This window comes from Pseudophryne corroboree, chromosome 3, assembly GCF_028390025.1.
Source record: "Pseudophryne corroboree isolate aPseCor3 chromosome 3, aPseCor3.hap2, whole genome shotgun sequence".
Lineage (NCBI taxonomy): Eukaryota > Metazoa > Chordata > Amphibia > Anura > Myobatrachidae > Pseudophryne > Pseudophryne corroboree.
This window is the reverse complement of record NC_086446.1, coordinates 328,784,770-328,808,101: the sequence shown is the minus strand read 5'-3', so window position 1 is coordinate 328,808,101 and position 23,332 is coordinate 328,784,770. Positions and strand designations below refer to the sequence as shown.

At 47.5% G+C, this 23,332-nt stretch overlaps 1 protein-coding gene across 2 annotated transcripts in view; it reads left to right on the top strand.

The window, feature by feature from the left end:
* Positions 1–23,332, top strand: part of LOC135055455 (serine/threonine-protein phosphatase 4 regulatory subunit 1-like) — a 253,562-nt gene that overhangs the window by 28,427 nt on the left and 201,803 nt on the right. For both annotated transcript variants that reach the window (XM_063959564.1, XM_063959563.1), the window contains exons 3-4: positions 4,344–4,476; positions 19,913–20,019. In XM_063959564.1, the coding sequence (XP_063815634.1) occupies positions 4,344–4,476; positions 19,913–20,019 (240 nt within the window). The remainder of the gene's footprint in view (positions 1–4,343; positions 4,477–19,912; positions 20,020–23,332) is intronic.

Sequence of the window (23,332 nt, the reverse complement as noted above, 5' to 3'; positions counted from 1 at the left end):
AAAATGGTGGCTTATTACGAAGCGCTTCCATTCGGCAGATTTCACGCAAGAACTCTTCAGTGGGATCTGCTGGACAAATGGTCCGGATCGCATCTTCAGATGCATCAGCGGATAACCCTATATCCAAGGACAAGGGTGTCTCTCCTGTGGTGATTACAGAGTGCTCATCTTCTAGAGGGCCGCAGATTCGGCATTCAGGATTGGATGCTCGTGACCACGGAGGCCAGCCTGAGAGGCTGGGGAGCAGTCACATAAGGAGTGTGATCAAATCTGGAGAATTCTCTCCACATAAATATACTGGAGCTAAGAGCAAATTTATAATGCTCTAAGCTTAGCAAGACCTCTGCTTCAAGGTCAGCCGGTATTGATCCAGTGGGATAACATCACGGCAGTCGCCCACGTAAACAGAAAGGGCGGCACAAGAAGCAGGAGGGCAGTGGCAAAACTGCAAGGATTTTTCGCTAGGCGGAAAATCATGTGATAGCACTGTCAGCAGTGTTCATTCCGGGAGTGGACGACTGGGAAGCAGACTTCCTCAGCAGGCACGACCTCCACCCGGGAGAGTGGGAACTTCATCGGGAAGTTTTCCGCATGATTGTGAACCGTTGGGAAAGACCAAAGGTGGACATGATGGCGTCCCGCCCGAACAAAAAATGGGACAGGTATTGCGCCAGGTCACGAGACCTTCAGGCGATAGCTGTGGACGTCCTGGTAACACCGTGGGTGTAACAGTCGGTGTATGTGTTCCCTCCTCTGCTTCTCATAACCAAGGTATTGAGAATTATAAGACATAGAGGAGTAAGAACTATACTCGTGGCTCCGGATTGGCCAAGAGGGACTTGGTAACCGGAACTTCAAGAGATGCTCACAGAGGACTAATGGCCTCGGGAGCTAAGAAGGGATTTGCTTTCAGCAAGTACCATGTCTGTTCCAAGAGGAACCGTGGCATCGGCCTTTAAGAAAGGACCTGCTCCAGCAGGGACCTTGTCTGTTCCAAGACTTACCGCGACTGCGTTTGACGGCATGGCGGTTTGAACGCCGGATCCTAAGGGAAAAGGCATTCCGGAAGAGGTCATACCTACCCTGGTCAAAGCCAGGAAGGAGGTGAACCGCACAACGTTATCACCGCATGTGGTAAAAATATGTTGCGTGGGTGAGGCCAGGAAGGCCCCACGAAAAAATTTCAACTAGGTCGATTTCTGCACTTCCTGCAAACAGGAGTGTCTATGAGCCTCAAATTGGGGTCCATTAAGGTTCAAGTTTCGGCCCTATAGATTTTCTTCCAGAAAGAATTGGCTTCAGTTCCTGAAGTCCAGACGTTTGTCAAGGGAGTATTGCATATACAGCCCTTGTGTGCCTCCAGTGGCACCGTGGGATCTCAACGTAGTGTTGGGATTCCTCAAATCATATTGGTTTGAACCACTCAAATCTGTGGATTTGAAATATCTCACATGGAAAGTGACCATGCTGTTGGCCCTGGCCTCGGCCAGGCGATTGTCAAAATTGGCGGCTTTGTCTTACAAAAGCCCATATTTGATTTTCCATTCGGACAGGGCAGAACTGCGGACTCGTCCCCAGTTTCTTCCTAAGGTGGTGTCAGCGTTTCACCTGAAACAACCTATTGTGGTGCCTGCGGCTACTAGGGACTTGGAGGACTCCAAGTTGCTAGACGTTGTCAGGGCCCTGAAAATATATATATATATATATATAATTCCAGGACGGCTGGAGTCAGAAAGTCTGACTTGCTGTTTATATTGTAGGCACCCAAAAAGCTGGGTGCTCCTGCTTCTAAGCAGACTATTGCTCGTTGGATTTGTAGAACAATTCAGCTTGCACATTCTGTGGCAGGCCTGCCACAGCCAAAAATCTGTAAATGCCCATTCCACAAGGAAGGTGGGCTCATCTTGGGCGGCTGCCCGAGGGGTCTCGGCTTTACAACTTTGCCGAGCAGCTACTTGGTCAGGGGCAAACACGTTTGCTAAATTCTACAAATTTGATACCCTGGCTGAGGAGGACCTGGAGTTCTCTCATTCGGTGCTGCAGAGTCATCCGCACTCTCCCGCCCGTTTGGGAGCTTTGGTATAATCCCCATGGTCCTGACGGAGTCCCCAGCATCCACTAGGACGTTAGAGAAAATAAGATTTTACTTACCGATAAATCTATTTCTCATAGTCCGTAGTGGATGCTGGGCGCCCATCCCAAGTGCGGATTGTCTGCATTACTTGTACATAGTTATTGTTACAAAAAAATCGGGTTATTATTGTTGTGAGCCATCTTTTTTAGAGGCTACTTCATTGTTATCATACTGTTAACTGGGTTCAAATCACAAGTTGTACGGTGTGATTGGTGTGGCTGGTATGAGTCTTACCCGGGATTCAAGATCCTTCCTTATTGTGTACGCTCGTCCGGGCACAGTACCTAACTGAGGCTTGGAGGAGGGTCATAGGGGGAGGAGCCAGTACACACCATGTGATCCTAAAAGCTTGCTTTTGTGCCCTGTCTCCTGCGGAGCCGCTATCCCCATGGTCCTGACGGAGTCCCCAGCATCCACTACGGACTATGAGAAATAGATTTATCGGTAAGTAAAATCTTATTTTTATTCTGCAACTTCAGCATTTTCATTATATGCACTATATACAGTGGGGATTGAAAGTTTGGGCACCCCAGGCAGAAATTTATTTTAATGTGCAAAAAGAAGCCAAGGAAAGATGGAAAAATCTCCAAAAGGCATCAAATTACAGATTAGACATTCTTATAACATGTCAAAAAAAGTTTGATTTTATTTACACTTTCAAAAGAACAGAAAACAAAAAATGGCGTCTTCAAAAGTTTGGGCACCCTGCAGAGTTAATACCTTGTACTGCCCCCTTTGGCAAGTATCACAGCTTGTAAACGCTTTTTGTAGCCAGCCAAGAGTCTTTCAATTCTTGTTTGAGGTATCTTCGCCCATTCTTCCTTACAAAAGTCTTCCAGTTCTTTGAGATTCCTGTGCTGTCTGTGACGCACTGCTCTTTTAAGGTCTATCCATAGATTTTCAATTATGTTGAGGTCAGGAGATTGTGAAGGCCATGGCAAAACCTTCAGTTTATGCCTCTTGATGTAATCCACCGTGGATTTTGAGGTGTGTTTAGGATCATTATCCATTTGTAGAAGCCAGCCTCTCTTTAACTTCAGCTTTTTCACAGATGGCATCAAGTTAGCGTACAAAATTTGCTGGAATCTTATTGAATCCATTTTTCCTTCTACTCGTGAAATGTTCCTTGTGCAACTGGCTGCAATACAACCCCAAAGCATGATTGATCCACCCCCATGCTTAACAGCTGGACAGAGGTTCTTTTCATTAAATTGTGCCCTTCCTTCTCCAAGCGTACCTTTGCTCATTCCGGCCAAAAAGTTCGATTTTAACCTCATCGGTCCACAGAACTTTATTCCAAAATGCATCAGGCTTGTCTATATGTTCATTTGCAAACTTCAAACGCTGATTTTTGTGGTGAGGACGTAGAAGAGGTTTTCTTCTGATGACTCTTCCATGAAGACCATATTTGTACAAGTATCTCTTTATAGTGGAATAGTGTACCACAACTCCAGTGTCTGCCAGATCTTCCTGGAGGGATCGTGCAGTCAAACGTGGATTTTGACTTTCTTTTCTCACAATCCTGCGAGCTGTTCTATCTGATATTTTTCTTGGTCTTCCAGATCTTGCTTTAACTTCCACTGTTCCTGATGACTGCCATTTCTTAATTACATTCCGAACAGAGGATATGGGCATCTGATAACACTTTGCTATCTTCTTATAGCCTTCTCCTGCTTTGTGAGCGTCAACTATTCTCAGTTTCAGTGTTCTACACAACTGCTTAGAGGAACCCATGGTGCTGATTGTTGGAGCAAGGTCAGATGAGTCTGGGCTTTTTAAACCTTTGAGATTGACATCACCTGGTCTTTCCAGACGATGATTGAGAACAATCCATGACACTGCCAGGTCTCAGCTGTCCAAAGGGGGCAGTACAAGGTATTAACTCTGCAGGGTGCCCAAACTTTTGCAGACACCATTTTTTGTTTTCTGTTCTTTTGAAAGTGTAAATGATGGAAATAAAATCATACTTTTTTTTTGACATGTTATAAGAATGTCTAATCTGTAATTTGATGCCTTTTGGAGATTTTTCCATCTTTCCTTGGCTTCCTTTTGCACATTAAAATGAATTTTTGCCTGGGGTGCCCAAACTTTCAATCCCCACTGTATGTCCGGATAAATGAAACGCAAGAACTCGCATGACACCTGTGCAAGTTTGTTCCTCTGTAATGGGAAGATAATTAATATTTTATTTTTATTTTTATTCTCCCAGTTGGCTTTGAGGATTATGGACCAGACTGTGAGAGTATGAGGATAAGTGCTTTCCTGGACATTCCCGGACAGGACAACCTGACACCTCTTGGCCGACTGGAAAAATATGCTTTTAGTGATAATATATTTAACAGGTAAATGTTTGCTGATTTTATTGTTTCAAGCACATTAACAGTATGCAGAGATCAAAACGTTATATAGATTAAAAAATGATGTACAGCAAGGGTGATTCACCACATACTAAAGCACATTTGTAAAGCTAAATAATTGTTCCTTTTGTGTGTGCGTGATGTGTTTTTATTTTTTTTATACACATTTGCTCCATCTGTGCCATAAACTAGTTTTGTGATACAGGGGTGAAGCTAGGCTTTCTTCCACCCAGGGCAAAGACTTAGCTTGGTGTCGCTACATACACCCACCCAACACCACCACCGCCCACCTTCACTAAGCCCTTCCCCACTGCAAGTGGTGGAACTGGAAAATGGAACAGGTCTGGAATTGTGGCAAACAATGGAATATAGTAAACTATTTTCTCATACGTCCTAGAGGATGCTGGGGATGCTTCAAGAACCATGGGGTATAGACGGGATCCGCAGGAGACATGGGCACTTTAAGACTTTAAAAGGGGTGTGAACTGGCTCCTCCCTCTATGCCCCTCCTCCAGACTCCAGTTAGATTCTGTGCCCAGTGAGACTGGATGCACACTGAGGAGCTCTCCAGAGTTTCTCAGAAAAAATACTTTGTTAGGTTTATTATTTTCAGGGAGACCTGCTGGCAACAGGCTCCCTGCATCGTGGGACTGAGGGGAGAGAAGCAGACCTACTTCTCTGAGTTCAAAGGCTCTGCTTCTTAGGCTACTGGACACCATTAGCTCCAGAGGGTCCGATCACTTGGTACGCCTAGCTGCTCGTTCCCGGAGCCGCGCAGTCACCGCCCTTGCAGAGCCAGAAGATAGAAGCCGATTGAGTAACAGAAGATCAGAAGACTTCAGTGACGGCAGAAGACGGTTTTTTGAGGTACCGCGCTGCGCGCCATGCTCCCACATAAGAACAGCACGGCAGGGTGCGCCCTGGGCAGCATAAATCCTCAATTTAGCGACTGGCAGAAAGTGTATAAAGTGCCTGGGCACTAATTACAGACCCCCGCCAGTATAAAGATAGAACATTAAGCGGGACCGAAGCGCGCCTATAAGGGGGCGTGGCTTAGCCCTCACAGCTCAGACCAGCGCCATTTTCTCTTCACAGAAGCTGCAGAGACGCTGAGCCTGGCCTCCCACACTGCTGTACAAGTAACGGGGTGCAAAACGGGGGGGCACAAGAGATTTGGTGCTAGTTTATTGAATATAAAAGTGCTAACAGGTCTGGGCAGTAATTTACTCGCTTCAGAACCGGGTCAGGCGCTGGGTTGTGAGCTGGCAGAACTCCCTCTGTGTTTCTCTAACAGGCTTTGTTGTGGGTCTGTCTCCTATAGCCCCAGTGTGGTTGTGGGTGTCGGTACGTGTGTGTCGACATGGCTGAGGCTGAGTGCTCTTCCCAGGAGGAAGCTGGAGTGGGGACAGAAAAGGCTTTGGGAGTGACCGTGTCAGCACCGCCGACCGCTGAATGGGTAACTATATGTTGAGTGTTTTGAATGCTAACGTGGCTCGGTTGACTAAGAGATTCGATAAATCTGAGTCTAAAAGCCAGACATGGAGGAAATCCATGGAAGATGCATTGTCACAAGCTCAGACCCCTTTGGGGTCACAGAAACGTGCATTAACCCAGATAACAGATACGGATACCGACACGGACTCGGATTCCAGTGTCGACTGTAGTGATGCCAGATTGAATCCTAAACTGATTAAGAGCATTCAGTACATGATTGTGGCGATAAAAGACGTGTTGCATATAACGGAAGACCCTGCTGTTCCTGATACTAGGGTCTGTATGTATAAAGGAAAGAAACCTGAGGTAACGTTTCCTCCCTCATGAACTGAATTCTCTTTTTGAAAAGGCCTGGGAAAATCCTGACAAGAAGGTACAGGTTCCCAAAAGAATTCCAGTGGCATATCCGTTTCCTTTTGGGGACAGGGAAAAGTGGGAGTCAACCCCGACGGTGGACAAAGCTCTATCGCATCTATCCAAGAAGGTGGTGCTTCCGTCTCCTGACACGGCAGCCCTAAAGGATCCTGCGGATCGTAAGCAGGAAAATACACTAAACTCCATTTATGTCACTACGGGTTCGCTACTCAGGCCTGCCATTGCTTCGGCATGGGTGAGTAGCGCTATTGAAAAGTGGGCAGATAACTTGTCATCTGAGATAGATTCCCTAGACAGGGATAGCGTACTTTTGACTCTGGGTCATATCAGGGACGCTGCAGCATACTTAAAAGAAACTGTAAGCGATATTGGCCTTTTGGGATCAAGGGCCAATGTCATGGCAGTCTCAGCTAGGAGAACATTGTGGATTCATCAATGGAATGCTGATGCTGACTCTAAGAAGGCGATGGAGTCTTTACCGTTTAACGGTAGTGTCTTGTTTGGTGACTGCCTCACTGACCTGGTATCTACGGCTACCGCGGGTAAGTCATCATTTTTACCTTATGTTCCTGCACAACAGAAGAAAACGCCTTGCTGGGAGAGGAAGGGGAAAGAGGTCACAGGCGGTGGCAAGTTCCCAAGAGCAGAAGTCCTCACCGACTTCTACCAAATCCACCGCATGACGCTGGGGCTTCTCTGCGGGAGTCCGCACCGGTGGGGGCACGCCTCAAACTCTTCAGTCAGATCTGGGTACGCTCGGACCTGGATCCGTGGATAGTAGAAATAGTAACCCAAGGGTACAAATTAGAGTTTCAAGACGTGCCCCCTCACCGATTTTTCAAATCGGCCCTGCCAGCTTCTCATCTAGAAAGGGAGGTAGTATGCGCGGCAATACTAAAGCTGTGTCAAAATCAAGTTATTGTCACGGTACCCCCGTCACAGCGGGGGGAGGGTTTTTATTCGAGTTTGTTTGTGGTCCCGAAGCTGGATGGCTCAGTCAGACCGATTCTGAACCTAAAATCCCTCAATTTCTTTCTAAAGAAATTCAAATTCAAGATGGAATCTCTCCGTGCAGTGATCTCCAGTCTGGAGGAGGGGGATTTTATGGTGTCGGTCGACATAAAGGATGCTTACTTACACGTTCCCATATATCCTCCACATCAGGCATACCTGAGGTTTGTTGCTCAGGATTGTCATTACCAATTTCAGACGTTGCCGTTTGGTCTGTCCATAGCACCAAGGATTTTCACCAAGGTTATGGCGGAAATGATGGTTCTCCTGCGCAAGCAGGGAATTACAATGATCCCGTACTTGGACGATCTCCTCATAAAGGCGAGATCCAAGGAGCAGTTGCTGAAAAATGTTGCACTCTCACTGACGATTCTGCAGCAACATGGTTGGCTCCTAAACTTGCCAAAATCACAGTTGGTTCCGACGACACTGCTGTCGTTCCTGGGTATGATTCTGGATACAGAATTGCAGAGCGTTTTTCTTCCAGTGGAAAAGGCTCTGGAAATACAGAACATAGTAAAACAGATTCTGAAACGGGTAAAAGTGTCAGTCCTTCAATGCACTCGGTTGCTGGGGAAGATGTTGGCGGCCTACGAGGCCATTCCGTATGGCAGGTTCCATGCCAGGGTGTTTCAGTGGGACCTGTTGGACAAGTGGCCTGGGTCTCACCTAGACATGCACCGGAAAATAATCCTATATTCCAGGACCAGGATCTCCCTACTGTAGTGGCTGCACAGTTCTCACTTTCTGGAGGGACGCAGGTTCGGGATTCAGGATTGGATCCTGGTGACCACAGATGCAAGTCTCCGAGGCTGGGGAGCAGTCACACAGGGGAGAAACTTTCAGGGAAAATGGTCAAACCAGGAAGCTTGTCTGCACATAAACATTCTGGAATTAAGGGCCATTTACAACGGCATTCTGCAAGCAGAACATCTTCTTCGCAGTCTGCCGGTATTGATTCAGTCAGACAACATAACAGCAGTGGCGTACATAAACCGCCAGGGCGGAACAAAGAGCAGAGTGGCGATGGCCGAGGCCACGAAAGTTCTTCACTGGGCGGAAAGACATGCAAGCGCTCTGTCAGCAGTCTTCATTCCAGGAGTGGACAACTGGAAAGCAGACACGATCTCCATCCAGGAGAGTGGGGTCTTCATCAAGAGGTCTTTGCAGAAGTGACAAGTCGTTGGGGAATTCCTCAAATAGACATGATGGCGTCTCGCCTCAACAAGAAACTTCAGAGATATTGTTCCAGGTCAAGGGACCCTCAAGCAGTAGCGGTGGACGCCCTGGTGACACCGTGGGTGTTTCAGTCGGTCTATGTGTTCCCTCCACTTCCACTCATTCCGAAGGTGATAAAGATCATAAGAAGAACAAAGGTTCAGGCGATCCTCATTGTTCCGGACTGGCCAAGGAGGGCTTGGTATCCAGATCTTCAAGAATTACTCATAGAAGATCCCTGGCCTCTTCCTCTACGAGAGGACCTGTTACAGCAAGGACCGTGCGTGTATCAAGACTTACCGGGGCTGCATGGCGGTTGAACGCCAAATCCTAGCCCGAAAGGGTATTCCCAGTGAAGTCATTCCCACACTACTTCAGGCTAGAAAAGAGGTAACGGCGAAGCATTACCACCGTATTTAGAGAAAATATGTGTCTTGGTGTGAATCCAAGAAGGCTCCTACGGAAGAATTTCAGCTGGGGCGTTTACTCCATTTTTTGCAAGCGGGTGTGGCTGCGGGCCTAAAGTTAGGCTCCATTAAAGTACAAATTTCGGCCTTATCTATTTTCTTTCTTTCAGAAAGAATTGGCCTCCCTTCCAGAAGTTCAGACCTTCGTGAAGGGTGTGCTGCACATCCAACCTCCCTTTGTGCCCCCAGTGGCACCATGGGATCTTAATGTGGTGTTGCAGTTCCTGCAATCTCATTGGTTTGAACCTTTGTGTAAGGTTGGGTTGAAATTCCCTACTTGGAAAGTAGTCATGCTGTTGGCCTTGGCATCCGCAAGGCGGGTGTCTGATTTGGCGGCTTTGTCTCATAAAAGCCCCTATTTGATTTTCCATGCTGATAGAGCGGAGTTAGGAACTCGTCAGCAAATTCTGCCAAAAGTGGTTTCATCATTTCATGTAAACCAGCCTATTGTGCCAGTGGCTACTGACGCCTTGGCAGAGTCGAAGTCTCTCAATGTGGTCAGAGCTTTGAAGATCTATGTCGCCAAAACGGCGCAGATTAGGAAAACAGAGGCTCTGTTTGTCCTGTGGACTCCCAACAAGATTGGGGCTCCTGCTTCCAAGCAGACTATTGCACGCTGGATATGTAATACGATTCAGCAAGCTCATTCTACGGCAGTATTGCCGTTACCGAAATCAGTGAAAGCCCATTCTACCAGAAAGGTGGGCTCATCCTGGGCGGCTGCCCGAGGAGTCTCGGCATTACAGCTTTGCCGAGCTGCTACCTGGTCGGGTTCAAACACCTTTGCGAAGTTTTACAAGTTTGATACCCTGGCTGAGGAGGACCTCTTGTTTGGTCAATCAGTGCTGCAGAGTCATCCGCACTCTCCCGCCCGTTCTAGAGCTTTGGTATAAACCCCATGGTTTCATGAAGCATCCCCAGCATCCTCTAGGACGTATGAGAAAATAGGATTTTAATACCTACCGGTAAATCCTTTTCTCTTAGTCCGTAGAGGATGCAGGGCGCCCGTCCCAGTGCGGGCTGTATCTGCAGTTTTGTTTTTGGTTACACTCATGTTGAGTTAAGTACTGTCAGTCTGTGGCTGATGTTGGTTATGCCTTTGCATGCGTTGTTGTTGAATGCCATGTTGTACAACGTGTTTGAGGTGTGAGCTGGTATGTATCTCACCTTAGTTTTAAAAATTAAATAAATCCTTTTCCTCAAAATGTCCGCTCCCTGGGCACAGTTCCTATAACTGGAGTCTGGAGGAGGGGCATAGAGGGAGGAGCCAGTTCACACCCCTTTTAAAGTCTTAAAGTGCCCATGTCTCCTGCGGATCCCGTCTATACCCCATGGTTCTTGAAGCATCCTCTACGGACTAAGAGAAAAGGATTTACCGGTAGGTATTAAAATCCTATTTTCATATCTTCCCTTCTGAGAAATCCCAGAGTGAGGAGGGTCAGGTAGAAGGTGCATGACTCTACAAATCGCATCCCTACCCCATTCTACTCTGTTCCACAATTTGTGTCAACAGGCAGCAGGGACATTGTGGCTTAATTTGCATAATTAAGCACACATGCTGCTGATAGTGTCCGTTATCTACCTTTTAACATTAGCTATATACTAATACCGTGTAGCCGTAATGGCCGCTAAACCTCATGCACGTGCTACGCACTCCGTACGCTATTTGCGTATGAAGATCCTCACACGTGGTACGCAAGTAACGTACACACACTGCGCTGGGTGTATGGAATACACACAGCGAGCATACACACAGACAGTACTTTTATAAACTTTAGAGCCTGATTATACTGTAAGTCTTAGTATTGAGATACTGCAATGATATACCACTGGTTAACCTGGATATTTAAGCAAGCTGTTTGAGTGATTGAGATATTCAGAAACCCTTTGTACTAGCTAGAGAAACACAGACACCTTGCTGAGGTTCCAACACCTTTACTAACGAGATTTAGCTATGAAAAAAGGGAAAATACAGTTTACAGCTTATACACTACAGCACTAACATGAAACACCTAAGCAGGATAACTAGACATAAATATACAATATACAACAGCGTAACAATAACAGAGAGAGAGAGTATGGCAAATACAAACAGAGAAAAAGTTGGTTACAGAGAAAAACTTACACACTGGGGAATGATCGCTGCGCAGTCCTGGTCACCAGCTCCATAGTTAGTCAGTGATGAAAACCTTTTGTGGAGAGTAGACTGAGCTGGTCCAGCCTGGCTGTTTCTTATATACACAACATACAGTACACTACTAAGGGCCCTGCAATCTCATTGTTCATTGGACACAGGAATCTGTCTTCACATTATAACAAAAGGTCATAGGTTTGTTTGAACAGGTGGGCTGTGACTATTCCAGACTGCTCAGGTGGGAGGGAATCTCAGGACTCGCACCACATGTGTAATAAAACAGCAAATACTTTTAAAGTCCATAAACTTCTTTTAAACATAACTATAAGCAGGAGCGATTTAATCTCTTTCAAACCAACACCGGAATGTTACTAATAATATACTCTTCGGTTAGGTACTAAACACCACTGTTCAGACCCTGTCTGACCCTTCGTATCATGCAAAGAGGAATTCCTTTGTTCATGAACCAGTTACACTAAACATACTTACAGATATTATTAAAGGGACCATAACCTATAAAATATACTATTTGGATTAACTATGTAACGATCGAGTCGCCCGCCAGACGCACACAAACTCTACCGTAAATGCACATACCACGCGCCTGAGCGCACGACCGTGGAGGCGCCGTCACGCAACTGCGAATATGCGCACGCACGGGAGAGAATGTGCAGCGGGCAAGCGTATGGGGTTAGTACAAGGCATCATAGGTCGCTATATTTTTCGACTTTGACACTGCCTACTTCACTTTGGGGTACATTAGTAGTGTGCTGTAGTGCGCTGTTATAAACATCACAGCCAAAGTTCTGGCTCCTGCCCCTTTATAAACACTGGCTTCATTAGGTGACCATCTTTCATTTTTCTCCCATATTGTTGTGTTTTTGCAGGGTGCACACCTGAGTGATGGATCAGCCGGCCACCCAATGAACCAAACAATTAAGTGCTATGCACAATCAATATTGTGCATATTTCACTTATCAATATGCCGCCTAACATAGATGGCTACAGAAATTGATACTAGCATAATTGTCGGCTGTTCCTGGGCTCGGCTTTACAGACTGCCAGATGTACAAATATAACTGCAAGATATATCGACTGTGCTGCAGGGCAGATGCAATATGCCTTTGAATGACATAATTCACAGACCTATGTGATATGTCTGTCGTCTGCTGGTTGAACAACTACTGTATGTCTTAGTGTGTACCTAGCATTACCCTCATTTAAATCAAAAATTCACCATGAGGTCAGATGACCGCACGTGACTGAGCAAGGCTTTGGTATACCCTACTCCTTCCATTAGCTGACACTGGGGGGAGATTTATGGAATCTTGGAGAGAGAAAAAGTAGAGAAGTTGCTCCTAGTAACCAGTCAGCTTGTAATACACCTTTCATATAGAGCCTCTGACTTGGTATATTCGTGGGGTAATCCGTTCCTGGATTTATGTGAAAGGGATTACACGGGAATTTGACACTGGTCATGATCGGGGACTGTCCTGGGTAGTGTGTAGGGTGAAAGCATGACCCGGGTTATCCAGCCCAGGTCACGCTAAAAGTAGTAGACAGCCGGATAACTGGCACTTGGAAATTATGTAATCTCTAAGAACCGACAAAGGTCCAGCCTGCAGTGTCAACACATTTTCAAGCAGCTGTAACACTGCTTGAAACTGTTCAATAACTCTGGTTGGACTTGAGTTTTTAGTGTGAAAGGGGCCTAACAACTTTAGTTTTTCACACACGGCTTGTAAAATGACAGAAACTGATGGATTGTACTATATCGCCAAGATCTGATAAATCTCCCTCCTTGTCTGTTACATCATGCCACAGGCAACATTTTCTAACTACTGCCAGTTGAGGGCCTGGTAATCCTCCATCAGTGCTGTGAACTCATCCTATTCTAGTTGTACACGCACCAGCACTCAGAACCATTGTGTGAGACCACGCTAACATACCCTAATCACTCCGAACAGGTCGCTGACTCCCACAAGTCCAGCTCGCTTATAACTGCTGCTCTGATTATTACAATGATCTGATTGGGAGCAGTATGAGTTACCGACGTCTGGGAACCTGGTGTTCCAAATACCGACTGTTATGAAGCCGACAGGGGTGATTTAAGGAGGGGAGGTTCTCCCTGCAGCCTGACCAAACCCCCCCCCCCCCCCCCCCCCTCCTTTGTACCTAACCCTAATCTCCCCCCGTAGATGCCTCAGACTAACCCTCCGTGCGCAGCGGTATCATCTCTTTCGGGATTGCAGCTGTCTGTATTCCAGCACCAGATGGTTTACCCATTCTGGATGCCGGTGTTGGCATTCAGATTAGGGTCAGTATTCTGATTGCTGGGATACCAACAGCTGGGATCTTGACTGCTTCCCATCTGATTGGCTACAGGTTATTTTTCACTTCAAAACATTAGTCTTCTCAGAAAAACATGAAGTAAAGACTAAGGCACTCATTCAGGTTGGTGCGCAAAATCGCAATCGAGCAATTTTCTCTGACGTCCTAGTGGATGCTGGGAACTCCGTAAGGACCATGGGGAATAGCGGCTCCGCAGGAGACTGGGCACAAAAGTAAAGCTTTAGGACTACCTGGTGTGCACTGGCTCCTCCCCCTATGACCCTCCTCCAAGCCTCAGTTAGATTTTTGTGCCCGGCCGAGAAGGGTGCACACTAGGGGCTCTCCTGAGCTTCTTAGTGAAAGTTTAGTTTTAGGTTTTTTATTTTCAGTGAGACTTGCTGGCAACAGGCTCACTGCATCGAGGGACTAAGGGGAGAAGAAGCGAACCTGCCTGCTTGCAGCCAGCTTGGGCTTCTTAGGCTACTGGACACCATTAGCTCCAGAGGGACCGAACACAGGCCCAGCCTCGGAGTCCGGTCCCAGAGCCGCGCCGCCGGCCCCCTTACAGAGCCAGAAGCAAGAAGAGGTCCGGAAAAATCGGCGGCAGAAGACATCAATCTTCAACAAGGTAGCGCACAGCACTGCAGCTGTGCGCCATTGTTACTCAGGCACACTTCACACTTCGGTCACTGAGGGTGCAGGGCGCTAGGGGGAGGCGCCCTGAGCAGCAATGTAAACACCTTGGCTGGCGAAAATACACCACATATAACCCCCAGGGCTATATGGATGTATTTTAACCCCTGCCAGAACTCACCATAAAGCGGGAGAAAAGGCCGCCGAGAAGGGGGCGGAGCCTATCTCTTCAGCACACGGGCGCCATTTTCCATCACAGCTCCGCTGGAAGGACGTCTCCCTGACTCTCCCCTGCAGTCCTGCACTACAGAAAAGGGTAAAAAAGAGAGGGGGGCACTAATTTGGCGCAGTTCTAATAATAACAGCAGCTATAAAGGGAAAAGCACGTTTTATAGTGGTATTCCTGTCTATATATAGCGCTCTGGTGTGTGCTGGCATACTCTCCCTCTGTCTCCCCAAAGGGCTAGTGGGGTCCTGTCCTCTATCAGAGCATTCCCTGTGTGTGTGCGGTGTGTCGGTACGATTGTGTCGACATGTTTGAGGAGGAAAATGAGATGGAGGCGGAGCAATTGCCTATTATAGAGTTGTCACCCCCTAGGGAGTCGACACCTGAGTGGCTGAGCTTATGGAAGGAATTGCGTGACAGTGTCAGTTCTTTACGAAAGACAGTTGACGACATGAGACAGCCGGCTACTCAGCTTGTGCCTGTCCAGGGGTCTCAAACGCCATCAGGGGCTTTAAAACGCCCGTTATCTCAAATGGCAGACACAGACACGGATACTGACTCCAGTGTCGATGATGAGGAGACAAACGTGACTTCCAGTAGGGCCACACGTTACATGATTGAAGCAATGAAAAATGTATTGCATATCTCTGATAATACAAGTACCACTAAAAAGGGTATTATGTTTGGTGAGAAAAAACTGCCTGTAGTTTTTCCTGTATCCGAGGAATTAAATGAAGTGTGTGATGAGGCGTGGGTTTCCCCCGATAAAAAACTGATAATTCCTAAAAGGTTATTGGCATCATACCCTTTCCCGCCAGAGGATAGGGCACGTTGGGAAACACCCCCTAGGGGGATAAAGCGCTCACACGCTTGTCTAAACAGGTAGCACTACCCTCTCCTGATACGGCCGCCCTAAAGGAACCTGCCGATAGAAAGCAGGAGAATATCCTAAAATGTATATACACTCACACGGGTGTTATACTGCGACCAGCAATCGCCTCAGCCTGGATGTGCAGTGCGGGCGTGGCGTGGTCGGATTCCCTGACTGAAAATATTGATACCCTAGATAGGGACAGTATATTACTGACTATAGACATCAAGAGTTAGCGCGCTGTCCATTTCTGCAAGAAGAGGTTTATGGACGCGGCAGTGGTCAGGTGATGCGGATTCTAAAAGGCACATGGAAGTATTGCCTTATAAGGGGGAGGAGTTATTTGGGGTAGGTCTATCAGACCTGGTAGCCACGGCAACTGCTGGAAAATCCACATTTTTACCCCAGGTAGCTTCTCAACCTAAGAAGACGCCGTATTATCAGGCGCAGTCCTTTCGGCCCCATAAGGGCAATCGGGCAAAAGGCGCCTCATTTCTGCCCCGTGGCAGAGGGAGAGGAAAAAGGCTGCAGCAAACAGCCAGTTTCCAGGAACAAAAGCCCTCTCCCGCCTCCGCAAAGTCCTCAGCATGACGCTGGGGCTTTACAAGCGGACTCAGGCACGGTGGGGGCCCGTCTCAAGAAATTCGAGACGTCTCCCCCTCGCCGTTTCCTAAAGTCTGCTTTACCGACGTCTCCCTCAGACAGGGAGGCAGTAATGCAGGCCATTCACAAGCTGTATTCCCAGCAGGTGATAATCAAGGTACCCCTCCTGCAACAGGGAAAGGGGTACTATTCCACACTATTTGTGGTACCGAAGCCGGACGGCTCGGTGAGACCAATTTTAAATCTAAAATCCTTGAACACTTACATACAAAGGTTCAAATTTAAGATGGAGTCACTCAGAGCAGTGATTGCAAACCTGGAGGAAGGGGACTATATGGTCTCTCTGGACATCAAAGATGCTTACCTACATGTCCCAATTTACCCTTCTCACCAAGGGTACCTCAGGTTTGTGGTACAGAACTGTCACTATCAGTTTCAGACGCTGCCGTTTGGATTGTCCACGGCACCCCGGGTCTTTACCAAGGTAATGGCCGAAATGATGATACTCCTTCGAAAGAAGGGAGTTTTAGTTATCCCTTACTTGGACGATCTCCTGATAAGGGCAAGATCCAGGGAACAGTTGGAAGTCGGGGTAGCACTATCTCAGATAGTGCTGCGGCAGCACGGTTGGATTCTCAATATTCCAAAATCGCAGCTGATCCCGACGACACGCCTTCTATTCCTAGGGATGATCCTGGACACAGTCCAGAAAAAGGTGTTTCTACCGGAGGAGAAAGCCAGGGAGTTATCCGAACTAGTAAGAAACCTCCTAAAACCAGGCCAAGTGTCAGTGCATCAGTGCACAAGGGTCCTGGGAAAAATGGTGGCTTCCTACGAAGCAATTCCATTCGGCAGATTCCACGCAAGAACTTTCCAGTGGGACCTGCTGGACAAATGGTCCGGATCGCATCTTCAGATGCATCAGCGGATAACCCTGTCACCAAAGACAAGGGTGTCTCTCCTGTGGTGGTTGCAGAGTGCTCATCTTCTAGAGGGCCGCAGATTCGGCATTCAGGACTGGGTCCTGGTGACCACGGATGCCAGCCTGAGAGGCTGGGGAGCAGTCACACAGGGAAGAAATTTCCAGGGCTTGTGGTCAAGCCTGGAGACTTCACTTCACATAAATATTTTGGAGCTAAGGGCCATTTACAATGCCCTAAGCCAAGCAAGACCTCTGCTTCAAGGTCAGCCGGTGCTGATCCAGTCGGACAACATCACGGCAGTCACCCACGTAAACAGACAGGGCGGCACAAGAAGCAGGAGATCAATGGCAGAAGCTGCAAGGATTTTTCGCTGGGCGGAAAATCATGTGATAGCATTGTCAGCAGTGTTCATTCCGGGAGTGGACAACTGGGAAGCAGACTTCCTCAGCAGGCACGACCTCCACCCGGGAGAGTGGGGACTTCACCCAGAAGTCTTCCACATGTTTGTAAACCATTGGGAAAAACCAAAGGTGGACATGATGGCGTCCCGCCTAAACAAAAAATTGGACAGGTATTGCGCCAGGTCAAGGGACCCTCAGGCAATAGCTGTGGACGCTCTGGTTACACCGTGGGTGTACCAGTCAGTGTATGTGTTCCCTCCTCTTCCTCTCATACCAAAAGTACTGAGAATTATAAGACGGAGGGGAGTAAGAACTATACTCGTGGCTCCGGATTGACCAAGAAGGACTTGGTACCCGGAACTTCAAGAGATGCTCACGGAGGACCCGTGGCCTCTACCTCTAAGAAGGGACCTGCTCCAGCAAGGACCCTGTCTATTCCAAGACTTACCGCGGCTGCGTTTGACGGCAGGGCGGTTGAACGCCGGATCCTGAAGGAAAAAGGCATTCCGGATGAAGTCATCCCTACCCTGATCAAGCCAGGAAGGATGTAACCGCAAAGCATTATCACCGCATTTGGCGAAAATATGTTGCGTGGTGCGAGGCCAGTAAGGCCCCGATGGAGGAATTTCAACTAGGTCGATTCCTGCATTTCCTGTAAACAGGAGTGTCTATGGGCCTAAAATTGGGGTCCATTAAGGTTCAAATTTCGGCCCTGTCAATTTTCTTCCAGAAAGAACTAGCTTCAGTTCCTGAAGTTCAGACGTTTGTAAAAGGGGTACTGCATATACAGCCTCCTTTTGTGCCTCCAGTGGCACCTTGGGATCTCAATGTAGTTTTGGGGTTCCTAAAGTCACATTGGTTTGAACCACTTGAATCTGTGGAGTTAAAATATCTCACATGGAAAGTGGTCGTGTTGTTGGCCATGGCCTCGGCCAGGCGCGTGTCAGAATTGGCGGGCTTTAACCTGTAAAAGCCCTTATCTGATCTTCCATTCAGATGGGGCGGAATTGAGGACTCGTCCTCATTTTCTCCCTAAGGTGGTTTCAGTGTTTCATCTGAACCAACCTATTGTGGTACCTGCGGCTACTAGTGACTTGGAGGACTCCAAGTTGTTGGACGTAGTCAGGGCCTTGAAAATATATATTTCCAGGACGGCTGGAGTCAGGAAATCTGACTCGCTGTTTATCCTGTATGCACCCAACAAGCTGGGTGCTCCTGCTTCTAAGCAGACTATTGCTCGTTGGATTTGTAGTACAATTCAGCTTGCACATTCTGTGGCAGGCCTGCCACAGCCAAAATCTGTAAAAGCCCATTCCACAAGGAAGGTGGGCTCATCTTGGGCGGCTGCCCGAAGGGTCTCGGCGTTACAACTTTGCCGAGCAGCTACTTGGTCAGGGGCAAACTCGTTTGCTAAATTCTACAAATTTGATACCCTGGCTGAGGAGGACCTGGAGTTCTCTCATTCGGTGCTGCAGAGTCATCCGCACTCTCCCGCCCGTTTGGGAGCTTTGGTATAATCCCCATGGTCCTTACGGAGTCCCCAGCATCCACTAGGACGTCAGAGAAAATAAGAATTTACTTACCGATAATTCTATTTCTCGTAGTCCGTAGTGGATGCTGGGCGCCCATCCCAAGTGCGGATTGTCTGCAATACTTGTACATAGTTATTGTTACAAAAATCGGGTTATTATTGTTGTGAGCCATCTTTCCAGAGGCTCCTCTGTTATCATGCTGTTAACTGGGTTCAGATCACAGGTTATATGGTGTGATTGGGGTGGCTGGTATGAGTCTTACCCGGGATTCAAAATCCTTCCTTATTGTGTACGCTCGTCCGGGCACAGTATCCTAACTGAGGCTTGGAGGAGGGTCATAGGGGGAGGAGCCAGTGCACACCAGGTAGTCCTAAAGCTTTACTTTTGTGCCCAGTCTCCTGCTGAGCCGCTATTCCCCATGGTCCTTACGGAGTTCCCAGCATCCACTACGGACTACGAGAAATAGAATTATCGGTAAGTAAATTCTTATTTTTTGCGATTCTGCGCATGCGCCCACACTGCATGTGCATGCTCTATCAAAGTGTGATTGCATCCTGAGGGACGTGGTGAGGGAGTGGTCCAGCGATTGCAGGCATGTCCGGACCGTTGTCGGGGTAGTTGCATGACGTCTCATGCAGCCACTGCAATGGAAATAATGGCGGCGGTGTGCCTGTCTTCGCAGCCAGGCTGCGTTGGCAGTGGGCATCCACAGTTGCTGCATCCGCAATCTAATTGCGGCTAGATCGTAATTAGATTTCGGTCGCAGCTTAATGAATCGGGTCCTAAATACAGTGGAGCGGATACAAAATTTTAAGTAAATTTACTCAAAATTAATGTTTGTACAAAAAGAAAATCCTACGTGACCATTCTTCTTACCACTGTTCCGTTGATGCATCCAAATTACATACCACTTTGCATACAGTAGTTGCATTTGCACGCTCTCGATCTTTGAGCATGCCGGGTATGATTTTAAATAAAATGTGCTATGCGAGCAAATGTACATTTACCTTTGCTGGAAGTAGGAATGAAGTGTATTTGACTAGGCTCCGAACACTCTGGGGTTGATACAAAGCCTTAGGAAGAGAGGGTATCTGAGGTGTTAGACTATTGTACTATGTACTTTTCTACACCAGTATATTGTACTTTTTTTTTTTCTTTTTCTTTTTTTTTTCTTCATAAACCGTAATACATTTCTATTACAGACAGATCATTGCACGTGGGTTGCTGGATGTACTGAGAGATTTTAGCAGCACCGAAGATGATTTTCTGACTGTCATGGAGATAGTTGTTCGTCTATCAGAAGATGCAGGTAAGAGCATTACTCTCCTCACAAAATTTGTGTTGTTTAATAACCTTGTAGCCTGGACTGTCACTGTGTGTTTGCTGTGGAATGCGTAGACACAAATTTATACTCCTGTGGATATATACTGTAGCTCTGTTTTCATACAGCTGAACCTTTTTAGAAGAGTGATGCTAGGTACACACTGCACAATGAATGGGGCTGAGGAGCCGATTTGTCTGCTTGATCCGATTACTGCACCGAGTGAATACAGCACCCAGGCCGTTTAGTTTTAAAATAATTCAGTAGTGTGTACACCGGAACTTGGTTATCAAGATCATTTAATCTCATAAAATAGTAAAGACTGTAAGATTGAGTACAATATTTCTCTATCGTCCTAGTGGATGCTGGGGTTCCTGAAAGGACCATGGGGAATAGCGGCTCCGCAGGAGACAGGGCACAAAAGTAAAGCTTTCCGATCAGGTGGTGTGCACTGGCTCCTCCCCCTATGACCCTCCTCCAAGCCAGTTAGATTTTTGTGCCCGGCCGAGAAGGGTGCAATCTAGGTGGCTCTCCTAAAGAGCTGCTTAGAAAAGTTTAGCTTAGGTTTTTTATTTTACAGTGAGTCCTGCTGGCAACAGGATCACTGCAACGAGGGACAGAGGGGAGAAGAAGTGAACTCACCTGCGTGCAGGATGGATTGGCTTCTTGGCTACTGGACATCAGCTCCAGAGGGACGATCACAGGTACAGCCTGGATGGTCACCGGAGCCTTGCCGCCGGCCCCCTTGCAGATGCTGAAGTAAGAAGAGGTCCAGAATCGGCGGCAGAAGACTCCTCAGTCTTCTAAAGGTAGCGCACAGCACTGCAGCTGTGCGCCATTTTCCTCTCAGCACACTTCACACGGCAGTCACTGAGGGTGCAGGGCGCTGGGAGGGGGGCGCCCTGGGAGGCAAATGAATACCTATTTTGGCTAAAAATACCTCACATATAGCCTCCGGAGGCTATATGGAGATATTTAACCCCTGCCAGAATCCGTTAAGAGCGGGAGACGAGGCCGCCGAAAAAGGGGCGGGGCCTATCTCCTCAGCACACAGCGCCATTTTCCCTCACAGAAAGGCTGGAGGGAAGGCTCCCAGGCTCTCCCCTGCACTGCACTACAGAAACAGGGTTAAAACAGAGAGGGGGGGCACTAATTTGGCGATATGCTTATATATTAAGATGCTATAAGGGAAAACACTTATATAAGGTTGTCCCTATATAATTATAGCGTTTTTGGTGTGTGCTGGCAAACTCTCCCTCTGTCTCTCCAAAGGGCTAGTGGGTCCTGTCCTCTATCAGAGCATTCCCTGTGTGTGTGCTGTGTGTCGGTACGTGTGTGTCGACATGTAGGGGGACGATGTTGGTGAGGAGGCGGAGCAATTGCCTGTAATGGTGATGTCACTCTCTAGGGAGTCGACACCGGAATGGATGGCTTATTTAGGAAATTACGTGATAATGTCAACACGCTGCAAGGTCGGTTGACGACATGAGACGGCCGACAAACAATTAGTACCGGTCCAGACGTCTCAAAAACACCGTCAGGGGTTTTAAAATGCCCGTTTACTTTAGTCGGTCGACACAGACACAGACAGGGACACTGAATCCAGTGTCGACGGTGAATAAACAAACGTATTCCTTATTAGGGCCACACGTTAAAGGCAATGAAGGAGGTGTTACATATTTCTGATACTACAAGTACCACAAAAGAGGGTATTATGTGGGATGTGAAAAAACTACCATAGTTTTTCCTGAATCAGATAAATTAAATAAAGTGTGTGATGATGCGTGGGTTCCCCCCGATAGAAAATTATGGGCGGTATACCCTTTCCCGCCAGAAGTTAGGGCGCGTTGGGAAACACCCCTTAAGGTGGATAAGGCGCTCACACGCTTATCAAAACAAGTGGCGGTACCGTCTATAGATAGGGCCGTCCTCAAGGACCAGCTGACAGGAGGCTGGAAAATATAAAAAGTATATACACACATACTGGTGTTATACTGCGACCAGCGATCGCCTCAGCCTGGATGTGCAGAGCTGGGGTGGCTTGGTCGGATTCCCTGACTAAAAATATTGATACCCTTGACAGGGACAGTATTTTATTGACTATAGAGCATTTAAAGGATGCATTTCTATATATGCGAGATGCACAGAGGGATATTTGCACTCTGGCATCATGAGTAAATGCGATGTCCATAACTGCCAGAAGATGTTATGGACACGACAGTGGTCAGGTGATGCAGATTCCAAACGGCACAAAGGTGTATTGCCGTATAAAAGGGGAGGAGTTATTTGGGGTCGGTCCATCGGACCTGGTGGCCACGGCAACTGCTGGAAAATCCACCGTTTTTTACCCTAAGTCACATCTCTGCAGAAAAAGACACCGTCTTTTCAGCCTCAGTCCTCTCGTCCCTATAAGATCATATCTGCCCAGGGATAGAGGAAAGGGAAGAAGACTGCAGCAGGCAGCCCATTCCCAGGAACAGAAGCGTTCCACCGCTTCTGACAAGTTCTCAGCATGGCGCTGAGACCGTACAGGACCCCTGGATCCTACAAGTAGTATCCCGGGGGTACAGATTGGAATGTCGAGACGTTTCCCCTTCGCAGGCTCCTGAAGTCTGCTTTACCAAGTCTCCCTCCGACAAGGAGGCAGTATGGGAAAAAATTCACAAGCTGTATTCCCAGCAGGTGATAATTAAATTACCCCTCCTACTACAAGAAAAGGGGTATTATTCCACACTATATTGTGGTACTGAAGCCAGAAGGCTAGGTGAGACTTATTCTAAAAAATTTTTTTTGAACACTTACAAAGGTTCAAATCAAGATGGAGTCACTCAGAGCAGTGATAACGAACCAGGAAGAAGGGGACTATATAGTGTCCCGGGACATCAGGGATGCTTACCTCTATGTCCCAAATTTGCCCTTCTCACTAAGGGTACCTCAGGTTCGTGGTGCAGAACTGTCACTATCAGTTTCAGACGCTGCCGTTTGGATTGTCCACGGCACCCCGGGTCTTTACCAAGGTAATGGCCGAAATGATGATTCTTCTTCGAAGAAAAGGCGTCTTAATTATCCCTTACTTGGACGATCTCCTGATAAGGGCATAGTCCAGGGAACAGTTGGAGGTCGGAGTAGCACTATCTCGGATACTGCTACAACAGCACGGGTGGATTCTAAATATTCCAAAATCGCAGCTGATCCCGACGACACGTCTGCTGTGCCTAGGGATGATTCTGGACACAGTCCAGAAAAAGGTGTTTCTCCCGGAAGAGAAAGCCAGGGAGTTATCCGAGCTAGTCAGGAACCT